Source organism: Myotis yumanensis, unplaced genomic scaffold (genome assembly GCF_028538775.1).
Source record: "Myotis yumanensis isolate MYYU_CA2020_CCGP unplaced genomic scaffold, mMyoYum1.0.hap1 SCAF_3, whole genome shotgun sequence".
NCBI lineage: Eukaryota > Metazoa > Chordata > Mammalia > Chiroptera > Vespertilionidae > Myotis > Myotis yumanensis.
In genome coordinates, this window is record NW_027223754.1 from 172199943 (window position 1) to 172212569 (window position 12627).

At 35.2% G+C, this 12627-nt stretch overlaps 1 protein-coding gene across 5 annotated transcripts in view; it reads right to left on the minus strand.

Moving 5' to 3' along the window:
* The window catches only part of CNTN1 (contactin 1), a 287008-nt gene that overhangs the window by 80229 nt on the left and 194152 nt on the right, over positions 1-12627 (minus strand). For all 5 annotated transcript variants that reach the window (XM_070410419.1, XM_070410420.1, XM_070410422.1 and 2 more), the window contains one exon: positions 3319-3439. In XM_070410419.1, coding sequence (XP_070266520.1) covers positions 3319-3439 — 121 coding nt within the window. The remainder of the gene's footprint in view (positions 1-3318; positions 3440-12627) is intronic.

Here is a 12627-nt window from a genome sequence, read left to right on the forward strand (position 1 = left end):
CCTTTTTCACTGACAAAACATTATTTTTAATTGATGTCACGAGATGATCGTGACCATTGCTGGCTATGACAATGTGGTGAAAATCATAAATACTCTTCCTAGGAAAATGCATATACACATGGAACTTTATATACAATTTCAGGAAGTCCATGGACACCTTGATGTCTGTCCAGGGCCTCCAGGTTATAGTATCCCGGACTAGATAAAAACTAGTAATTAAGTGGATAAATGGGCTGATAATAATATTACTTAAGGCAGTTGTTTTTCTTATATAAGAAACATAATAAATAAACTAATTTTATATCCATGATTTAAATATGTAAAGCATATTTGAATGTCTAGTTTATATACATTTTAACACAAATTATATGGAAGTGTATTTCACTATTTTAATTGCAAATGTCTCTTGATATAAAATGAATACCTTTTATATTATTAGAAATAAAGTTTCAGAATAATTATGACTCTGCTAACTTTTACAATACTAAGCAGGGAGCACCCTTCTAGTTGATAGATGGAATGCTGCCCAATTCATGAATTGCTTAGTAAAGCCAATTAGATCTCAAAAAGATAAAAAAAAATGCTAAGCAATACTTTTCATCTACTCATGTGATTTTATGAACATGATGCTGCAGTGCAGGAACTTAAAATGCTGTCTCATATTTCTATTAAGTACGCTTGCCAGGTTCCATTGCTTTAAGGTATTGTTCTAGTACTAAAGGTGTTAGAAAATGAAAAAAAGTTATAATTTTACATAATACCTGCTATAGCGTTATTTTATTGGGTAAATAATGCACATTATGCTGTGTAAAATACACATTATGATGATTACCAATTATCTAAGTATATGTGAGTAATATCATTACCAATCTTCAATGATATATGTAAAACTTCTTTCTGAATACTGGGAGTTTATTATAATGTAATTACTATATGAAGAAACTGATGTACATATATTCTAACATAACCACTATTATAATAATAATATTCATTTAATACAGGGTGGGACAAAAGTAGGTCTTCAGTTGTTTGTATGGAAAATAATACAATCTATATATATAAAAGCCTAAAATGCTAAGTGTCTGACCAATTGGTGGACCTTTCTGTCGACCACTCGACCAGTTGCTATGACGAGCACTGACCATCAGGAGGCAGATGCTACAACTATTAGGTTAGCTTGCTGCTGGGGTCTGGCTGATTAGGACTGGGTGAGATGGGCTGGACACATCCTGGAGCCCTTCCGCGATCCCTCCCCAGCCAGCTAACCTCCTACAGTCCTCCCCCCTCCCCCCCACAGCAGCCCCTGGCCAGCTAGCCCCCATTGGCCCTGATCAGGACTAGGCAGGAAGGACATGATCAGTCCTATTGCAAGCCAGGCCAAGGGACCCCCACCCATGCATGAATATGTGCACTGGGCCTCTAGTAATTAAAAAAGAATAACACAAGAGCCCAGCTGGCATGGCTCAGTGGTTGATCTTTGACCTATAAACCAAAAGGTCATGGTTTTGCTTTCCTGTCAGGGTTGCGGGCTCGACCCCCATTAGGGAGTGTGCAGGAGGCAACTGATCAATTATTCTCTCTCATCATTGTTGTTTCTATCTCTCCCTCTCCCTTCCTCTCTGAAATCAATAAAAATATATTTTTTAAAAAGAATAACACAAGAATAACCTCTGTGTTTTGCATGCTCACAACTGTAAACCTACTTGCATGAAAACAATTGCAATTAAATATATACATAGGTTATTGCTGCAAATAGCTAATAGGTAAACACCTGACTAGAAAGAATAGTGAATTAATTTTTCTCCCTGATAACTCTCAAAGACAACAGATGCCCCAGATAACAAAATACTCTTAATGGAAATACTGAACTTAAATGAATTCTCTTTGATTTAGTATTTTGTAGCTTTGGAGTTTTATTAATATTCAAATAAGTGTTATGTGAAATAAATGTCTAAGTTCAGTTGGTTAAAGAAATTTCAGCTAGAATTCTTAAAGCTCTATTGGAAAACATATTCAACTAGAATAAAATGCTTTCAAGCAATTTCCCAGTGTGATGTGGGGACTCCATATTATCATTGATCTGCAGGGAAATGCAGAAGGCACATGAGATTGGGTGAAATTGTATTGATCTAGATCTGGAAGGAGGATTAAAAAAACAAACCACAGATAACATTTTATTTGTCTGTGCAAAAAATATTGACTGAGATGTGCAATTAAATAATGGTGAAGACATATTTCTAGCAGGTGAAATATAAAGAAGTAGATTTTTTTCTAATATAAAAAATAGATACAGACACAGAGAGAAAATGAGAGCTATGAAACTATGCATGGGAATTCTGTAGCTCACTAAAATTAATTTAAAATTATGTAAATTACACAACAGTAGAGAATATGACAGGTACACAGATTGCCATAAAGCACTAGAGAAGTTGTAATTGTAAAAGTTTAGAAGCGTGGCTCATATTTGGAACATCCAGAAAGGACTCGTGAATTTGTTAATACTTGAGTCACACTTTGAAGACTAGATAAGATTTGAATAACAAACGATGAGAACAGGATATGGAAGGAATGCTGTGATCCAAGGAACAGGGGTAGAAATGCGAGGGTATTTTTGTGGATTATTTGGATAGTGGAGTTGGTTACGAGGATTGGTGAGAGATTAAGGCTAAGGGCTGAGGTAACCCACGGAACTTCTTGGGTGCTGAGTTAAAAGGAATGATCTTCATTCTGTGGGCAGTGAGTGAAGAGCCCATGAATGATTTTTGAAAAGATAAAGCATGTTCTGAGGTGGCCTCACATCTCTACAGTGTTCAGTTCCAAAAGGGTTATATTTTCAATAAGTATGTATAGCACCCTCTCAAGTATGTATAGCACTAGTCTGAAAATAAGCACAGAATAGAAACATGACACATAAATAAATTCACTTTTTATTCTCAGATGATAGTAAAGAATAGATAACATTGGCACAAGCATATTTTTCCATTAAAAAAAAAAAATAAAGAAACACCACTATACTCGGCACACAAAAAAAGTATTAGCAGGAACTGAGAACTTCTGGTAAGCACTAAGTTTACAAGCACAGGCATTTAGCAGGGGGTATGCGGTATAAGTTTCTAGAAGACATGTAGTTAGTAAAACAAACAAAATCAGTGTTGTTTACTACTTGTCTGGCAGAAATTATTCTTAGGCATGAGAAGCTGTTCTCAGGGATCAAGACGAAATATCTAAGAATTCGGGCCAGAGTTACCAGAAGATTATACATATTTATGCAAGTGGAATAACTTGGGTTTTATAATGTTAGAATGTGGAAACTCTTACCTCGCACAACAAGGTCGGCCGAAGCTGAGGAGTTGTCCACAATGGTCTGCGCGGTGCACGTGTATCTGCCAGCATGCTTCAGCTGGGCATTTCGGATGAGCAGTTCCCCATTGGCATCCAGCTGGGAGCAAAGCAGCAGTCACTCAAATCAGTACATTTTTGACCAATTACATGGCATTTAGGATACAAGGAGCACATTTGTACTCTAACAAAACGAACCCCATGGAAAGGCATGTATGATAGATACGCTAACCATATGTCTTTGCTCAGGATACTTAAACTTTGGGCTTTCTTGGGTAAAAAATAAAGTGAGTTAATTACTCAAGGTCCATTTTAGCCCCAGTATCTTTAACATTTTATTATTTCTACTAGCAGAGGGACATACTGGGAGAAACCAAGGGATGAAACTATGTCTTGGTGTCTTTTCAAGAGAAATATTAAGGTCTAAAAATCTTAGTGATGAATGTCAGTGAGGAAAAATTCATGCTATATGGCTAGGAAGAATTATTAACTTGGTCTGGAAAAATTTATCTAATTAATAATTTCAGGATGTGTCACAGTTCACTTTACAAAGTTTATAGAACCTGTCAAAAAGGAAAATTCTACTTACATGTTCTTTTTTTTATTTTGCCAAAATATAAGCTCCATATGGGCAATGATTTTTGTCTTGTTCACTGCTCTATTCCCAGTGCTCAAAAGAGTATTCAGTATATATATATATATACATATATATACATATATATATACATATACAATACAATATATATGTATTGAAGGAGGCTTGAGGGAATTTTGCTTGGTAATAATAACACACCACCTCACTGAAATTTCTAAAAATAGGTACTATTTATCAAATGCCTAGTCTGCACCAGGTCCTGGGCTATGCAAGTATACATATTATCTCATTTAATTCTCTTTTGAGATAGTTCCTATTGTGTCCATTTTACAAAAGATAAATGTGAGACTCAGAGTATCCAAGTAATTTAACTAAGGTCATTCAGCTTCTCTGGTAGTGGGGGCATGCCTAATCCTTGCTCATTATCTCCAAAAAATTCTCTTAAGAGAAACATTTTAAAAAGTCAATTTGGCTTTCCTGAGAACCAAAAATATTGACTTGCTATTCTAATCAAATATAGTAAAGAATGAATGGTTAATTAATAAGTAGGTTAATGTTTTACATAACACAGGAGGGTATTATTTATGTGATATAATAAACCTGAAAAATTATTTTTTATTTTAATCACTCTATATGAATGGCTGCTCTACTTCATCACAGGCTCCACCAGAGGCCCCTTCACATATTAAATTCCATGCTGATTTTGTAAAGTGTGTGGGCTTGCAGTCCTTGCTTGATGAATGAAGTTAAGAATAAGAGCTAGTTTTAATCTGAGCACACTCAGTTGGTTGTAACAGAATACTACTATCTCCACATAAAGAACTGGTCAGTAGTCACACACCTTGTTCCTTGATACTAGTCATTCTTAGTAAAAACATAGAGCGTATGCAATTTAATGTCATTTGGTGTCTTCCTGTTCCTTGAGATCTAGATTGGCTAAACATCCAATTTCTAAGATTTGTATAAATTCATGGGGTAGGCGAGTTCTTTCCTTCTGCTTTCTTAGTTATTTCTTTGCCAATCGAAGGATCTTCAGGCTAGAAATGCAGTCCTTTCCATATTTTTGTCATAAAAGCTACTAACACAAAGTATTCCCTAGTAAAGTGGGTTTACTGAAGAACTGAAGGTGATAGAATTAGTTGTATCCCACAAGATAGGGCAAATCAACAGAAAGAATTATCATCCATTTCACAGTTCTACTCTTAAAAGTCCCGTTGGTTATATTTTCAGAGGGATTTCTCAGTGACCTTCACCTCCCCCAGTGCTCTGCCTTCTTGATGGTATCCTATCCCACTACCATCTCCTTCTTCTCTCTCTGGTCTTCTCTTCTATCCCCTGGACAAAGAGTTATTCTTATCTCCTCTTGTTAAGCTGCTTAATTCTTTGATGGCTGCTTGGATTCTGACCATATTTATTTCTCAAAACCTTACTTGCTGTTTTTAGTGTTTTTCATTTTTTTTTACCTCTTATTCCCCAATCTATTTTATTATGGTTGTCATATTTCTTCAACTCACTTTACTTTACTTCTACTAACATTTGACTTTTCTTCCCCACTCAACTTTTTCTAGTCACCTATGACAACACTTTCCAAAAACTTTGAGGACATTCTCAACCTCTTCTCTTCTTCGACTTCCTTATAATTCCAGCAAAATACTGCACTTTATCCATTCCTTTCATCACTACTGCCTCTGCCCTTCTCCCAGCTACCAACATCTCTGACTGAGTTACTATATCCTGTTTGATCACAACCTCCACCCCATCTCACTCTATTCTTTTCTCCATTTGTCACCCAGAGTGATCTTTTAAAAATGCAAATATAATCAGTCAATCACACTTTCTGTAAAAACAAATGGAAACCTCTAGAAAGTATCCCCTTCCCAGATAAAAGTGTTACAATGACAAATGGAGCAGGCTTCTGTAGATTCTGTCCAATATCCCAGCTCAACCCATGCTACCCTTTCACTTACACTCTGATTTCAAAGGAGCACTCCTTTTCTAGGACTTAAATGCACCTTGGTCTTTCTGATCTATGGTCCTCCATAATAATTCCTCTCCCAAACCCCGCATTCCCCACTCCCTTACCGCCATCACCCAAATAACACTTAACCCCTCCCCATCAATACCAGTTCAAGTCATTTCCTCGAGCAAGTCTTCCCATTTTCTCTTGTTATATTTTGTTATAGCAATGACATAACTGTATAATTATGTGGTTAAAGTCTGTCTCCATGGAGAACTGAGTTTAATGAAAGAGGAAACACACCTGTTTTGTTCAGCATTGTATCCCTGTGTTATATATATATATATATGTAGTATCCATAGGAACCAGTATAATACCAGGAACACATAATAACACTAAATATACATTGTTTGAGTGAACTAGTCAAGTTGCTCATCAAGAATTCTGGCATCTACTTTTAAGATAATATATGTTCTCTTCAGCTACAAGCAGAATTCGCTTAGTAATTTCAAATAGCCTGTGAAAATTGCAGCATCTCTTAAGCACATAATGAGACTTATTTTATTTGGTATCAGTATAAAGTATACACTCTTGCTACCTCCTTCAATTATCCCTTCACCCAACTCCTAGCCTCTGGAGACAACTTACTATTTAGAGTAGGGGCTGGGCTACGCCAGAAAGAACAAAATTGGGATTCAGAGTCAGTAGGGGTTTGGGGTCATGTGATATCAATCAACCTAGAGACCTAGATTAACCATTTGGGCAATCAATCAGTTATGCCTATGTAATTAAGCCCCAATAAAATCTCTGGAACCAAAGCTCAGGTAAGCTTCCCTGACTGGCAATACTCTGTGCTTATTGCTACATACCAAGGTGGATAGAGTAATGCATTGTGATTCAATGGGGAGAGAACAGTGGAAGCTCTGTGTTTGGTTCTTCTCCTGGACTCTGCCTTGTGCACTGCTGCCCTGGGCTGAGCTTAGTTGGTATGCCTTTCCTGTAAAATACTGTGACCGTAAGTATAATAGCTTTCGGGAGGTCTGTGAGTTCCTTCCAGCAAATCAAAACTGAGGCTGGTTTTGGCAACTTCCAGCACGTGGAGTAGGTTTCAGAAGTGAAGATGGCCTCGGAGACTGTGCTCAAGTTTGTACTTGGCCTAAATCCTCATACCATGTTAAAGAGAATTCTTCAAAGGGAGGGGGTAAAGAAATGTTATTTTACCATTTATAAATGATTTAAAAAATATTTGAGGGGAAGAGGAAAATTGTGAGTAATTTTCTGTTAGAAAAATAGATAATTATGGTAAAATAAAATAATTTAAACACTATATATTTATTAAAAAGGACTGCTTTAATAGGCTTAGACATCCTTAATAGCACTGAATTTTGACACCAAATATTCATTAATGGAAAGATATTAAGTAAAATCATTTTAAACTATTATGACATAGATAGTAATATTATGGAAAGAATAATGTTTGCATAAAAAGTAAAAAGCACTTAATTCTATTACATGCCTCATTATGTAAACTCACTACTTTGTTTGCTTCATGCTCTAAGAGAATGATAATCTTATTATTAAACTACTATATCAATGAACCATGTGATTAGATTGGAATTAAAAAAACACTTCAGAAATTAAAAATATTTTATTTGAAAATAAATGAAGAATAAAAAATAATAAAAATTAACAAATTTGTGGTACTGTAATTGCTCTTTGTAAAACATTTGAGTACTCTAAACTTAATATTCTTTTTTTTTTCTTAATAAAATTGCTCTTTTTTCCCCCTAGATTCTCAATTTGAAACATATTGCTCTTTACTTATTTTATTCTGAAATCAATAATGGGGTCATTATTTTTATACTTTTCACATGTAATGAAAGACACAAATTGTTTAATGTCAAAATATTACATTGCACTTAGAGTTATTGACTCTTCATAGTAAATTCTCTAAAAGTTTTAATTAAACTATCCTAAAAGTTTAATGCTAAGCTCATTTTAAAAGTCAGCTCTTTTCAAAACATTAGAAATTAAATGGTAATGATGGGTCTACTTCTATAAAGCAATAATAAGTGACTTTATCATTTATTCTTATTTGCTCTATATTTGGTGAAGGTGTGGCATTGAAATGCCTCAGAAGGAAAGCAAAGGAAAAACACTATATCACTTCCAATATAGCTGTGTGTGTAGGAAAGCTTTCCTGGAGGTTTTATAAATGGCACTAGCACTTTTCATACCTCAGGAGAAGTAGAACTTCTCAGTGGTCAACAGAAAGCTTACAAAGCAAGTAAAGATCATGGACCTCAGCACATTCTAGCCACAAATTAGATACGAATGCTCTCTATATTTTTCACTAAAAACCACAGCTTGGCTGAATTACAGAATGCTTCCCTTCATATGAGGAGAGTTGAATCACATACTGGAAATTGTGATAGCACAGCTCAGGGATATTCCAAAGTGTATATGTGGTTTACCACTTAGAAATTTCCCAAATTTGAATCAAAAGACTTCCAAAATATAAATGCCTATATCTTCCTTCCCCCCTCTGCCACGAACTAACTCATTCCTGCAGTATAAATGAATCTGAATTACTAAGTTATATTAACAATTGAATTAATCAGAATGAAAAATATTACAGATATGGTACAGACAAGGGCTAGATAAAATGTATAGCTCATAACGGCTATATATCAACAAAAACACATTTTTTTCTGTCAAAGTTCAGAATGAAGGCATCTATATTGAAGAATGGAAGAAAGCACTTCCTTTTAAGTGAACAGTTTAGAAACTTACAAGTAAAAATTATTATATATGTATAATACATGCTGTATCCATGAAAAAAATTCTTTTTTACTTTTGACTGGTTATGTTAAAGAAAACTTAACTATAGCAAATACATTATATGCAACTTTAAACTTAAACACCACCATCATCAACATGACTAACAGTAAATATTTAGTAAAGGACTCCTAGGTGCCAGGAACTCCTATAAATACTTTACATGTGCAAACTCACTTGCTCTTAACAACAGCCCTGTGTGATAGGTAATTTTCTTAAGCATTTTTATTTATTTTTTAAATATATTTTTTATTGATTTCAGAGAGGAAGGGAGAAGGAGAGAGAGAGAAACATCAATGATGAGAGAGTATCATTGATTGACTGCCTCCTGCACGCCCCCACATTGGGGATAGAGCCTGCAACCTGGGCATATGCTGTGACCGGGAATGGGCCTGTGACCTCCTGGTTCATAGGTTGACACTCAACCACTGAGCCACGCAGGCCAGGCTTAACCATATTTTAGAGATGAGGATGCAATACTACTACTGCAACTGCTGTGACTAATAAGATGCGACTACTGCTACTGCTACTAATGTTAGTGTGTTATGTGCCACTGAGTTGGCTCTGATTCCTGGTGACTCCGTGAATGAGTGTGATCCACACTGTCCCGTCCTCAGCAGCCCTGTCAGCGCCTGTGGATGCATGCCTATGGTTTCTTTTATGAAGCCAACCCATCCCGATTTGGTTTTCCTCTTTTCCTGCTGCCTTCCATTTTCCCCAACACTATTGTCTTTTCCAAAAAACCCTGCCTGAAATAATTGGGAAAATACAAGTGGTAGATTGGACACCAATAGAATGATTTCAAGCCACAGGGACTTATTCTATCAAAATCCTAATATGACTATGTCAACAAATATGGAAAACAAAACAATCGCCTGCAGACTGGAAACACAGAATACACATCCCAATCTTTAAGAAGGAAGATGCCAAGAAGCGTGGTAATTATAGGACCATTACTCAAATTCCCCATGCAAGCAAAGTGATGCTTAAGGTGAGGCAATGAAGTCTACCAGCTTATAGGGAGCAAGAAATGCCACATGTTCAAGATGCTACAGATTCTACTATTAAAACTGCTACTACTACTTCCACTATTGCTACTGCCATTGCCATCACTACTACTAAATGCCTTTTAGACATATTATATGTGACAATTTGCTAGCTACTTTATCTATATTATCTTATTTAATTTATAATTCTTAGGGAGATACTATTAACATTTCCATTTTAGAGAGAAGAAATTTGAGATTTTGAGTGAAGCTACTGGTGGAAGGTTTAAGAGTTCGCATACAGTCCTGGTTTCATAAGGTCAAGCTGTCACCAAACTAGTGCTTATAAAGGTCAGACAATGGGATTTAAGTTCTTAGTTTGGTAGGTAAATGTGGATACTTCCTCATAGCAGGAAGAATAAAATATGTTATTATTTTATCTATATGTTTATATATAAGAAAATAGAAAGAACAGTACAATGGCACCTGTATACCAACCAATTAGAGTCAATAATTGTAAACTTCCTGCAATATTTGTTTTATCTAATTATCTATCTAGCTGGTTCTATATTTTATTTTCTCTATCCCCCACCTATCTATTGTTGAAGCCTTAAAAAACAAATCAGATTTCACTCCTCAAAACATTACATTGAATCTCCAAAAAAGTAAGGCCATTCTCTTGCATGATAAAAAAAAAAAACCAAAACATTTTCACACATAATTAACACTAATTTACTAATATTATCTAATATTCAAGTTAGTGTTATTTTAAGTAATACATCAGCATTACTTAAATAAAAATAAAATTAAGGATATATATATATATATTATATATATATATATATAATATATATATATATATATAATATATATAATGTCTTAAAAACCTTAAAATGAAGTATTGTTATTGAAAATTTAAAAGCATACATAAATTAGGGAAATGGTGGAGAAAAATTACTGGGAAGTCACCCAGTATATATAGAACCGATGGGAATGTTGAGCGTCCCTAAATTTGACTATTTTGATGGCCAAAGAGTCCAATTTTGATCAATTGGCTCATTTTAAATTAAAACTCAAAAAAGAAGAAATTTTTCTTGAGGTCTCTGTCTTAGCATTTTGAATGAGGGACAAAAACATCAAAGCTTTGGATTTAGAAGCTATGTTTTAGAGTTGAAAGAAAACTTGGGTATCATTTAATTTGTATGGTTTTTAAATTGGCTCCCATTAGCCTCAGGGTTCTGAAGATCTTCACAGGCCACTTGGCAGAGGAAGGGATCAGATTGGGGAATTTTTTGACAGGAAAGTGTGAGAAGCCCCATGGTTAGGCTTTTTGCTATGTAGTCTCCCACACATGCACACACACATGCATACAATTTCCTCAGTCAGAGCAACCTTACATTCATCTTTTTAATTTATGGGTGTTCTGATTTAAATTTTCTTTGCAAAAAAAAGGATTCTGCTGCTAAAAATTATTTATTGTTGCTCTTTAAAACTTCTGATGTAGCCCAACTTCCTCATGAGGCAGATGAAAACCTGGAGTCTCAGAGTAACTATTGTGCCCAAGGTCATATAACTAACTCTTCAATGGCAAGACCAGAACAAGAATCCAGATCTTTAGATAGTGTTCTGTTCTTAAAAACAAACTGGAAAAATTAATGGTGTTTTTTTTTTTTGGGGGGGGGGGATGTAACAGCTAATGACAAATAGTATATTTCTAGTGTGATATCAGAAATAAAAAAAATCAAAGTCCACGATGTAAAATATTAGCATTGCTAAAACTCTAAAAAGTTTCCATGCTTATTTTCTCCTTTTTAAAATTTTAAATACTCACTGTATTTTGCAAGAATAAAAGCCAGAATAATTACTGCAGCAATGTGTAAGTATGCAAGCAGTTCTATATACTAGTAAAACAAATGGGTCTTTAATATTCTATGCATTTTTGGAGATTCTCCCCAAGCCAATACATCTCTGAAGAACAAAGACCTGCTTCTAGCAACAAATGCTTACTAAGGACTAGATGAGGCTATGGGATGTTATGCTGAAGCAGGGGTCCTCAAACTATGGCCTCGGGCCACATGCAAATACAAATATTGTATTAGTTCCCGTTTTGTTTTTTTTACTTCAAAATAAGATATGTGCAGTGTGCATAGGAATTTGTTCATAGTTTTTTTTAAACTATAGTCCGGCCCTCCAACGGTCTGAGGGACAGTGAACTGGCCCCCTGTTTAAAAAGTTTGAGGACCCCTGTGCTAGAGAGTAACTTTGGCTCACATGGTCTCTATACTACGTGTGAGTATAGACACATGTTAGTGAACATAGATACCCACATCCTTGCTAGCTGATGGGAAGAGCAAATAAAATACAATAGTTAGGTTTAAGTAAAGGTATTAGGGTAGTAAAAGGGAGGTCTAAAAGGGCATGTGTTCACAGGGACATGCAAAGGAGAGAGAGATGACAGAATTCTCTAGCTTTTTTTCCAATTAATTACTGGTAAGAACTGAGAAAAAATTTGGCCAAAGGTAGAATGAATGCCTTTATGAGTTTTGTGTGTGTCACAGACTATGTCAGGGGACTATGCACATTTACATATTTCTTTTTCTCTTCCACTGCTCATAAAAACATATGACCTTAAATTCACACACACACACACACACACACACAAAAAAAAAAAAAAAACCAAACACACAAAAAACAACATTAAATCTACCCTCTATTCCATACTATTTTGGCAAAAGTTTATTCTAGCCTCATAAATCTTTTGTCCTCGGCATTCTCATCTGCTCAAAATAATATAATGCTCTTTGTTTCTAACATCCTTCTTAAAACCTGTCAGTGGCCAATCCATTTATTCCCAAGTCTCTCTTCTTTAATCTTCCTCTAAAGGAGTGTTTCTCAATCTTGGCACTATAGAC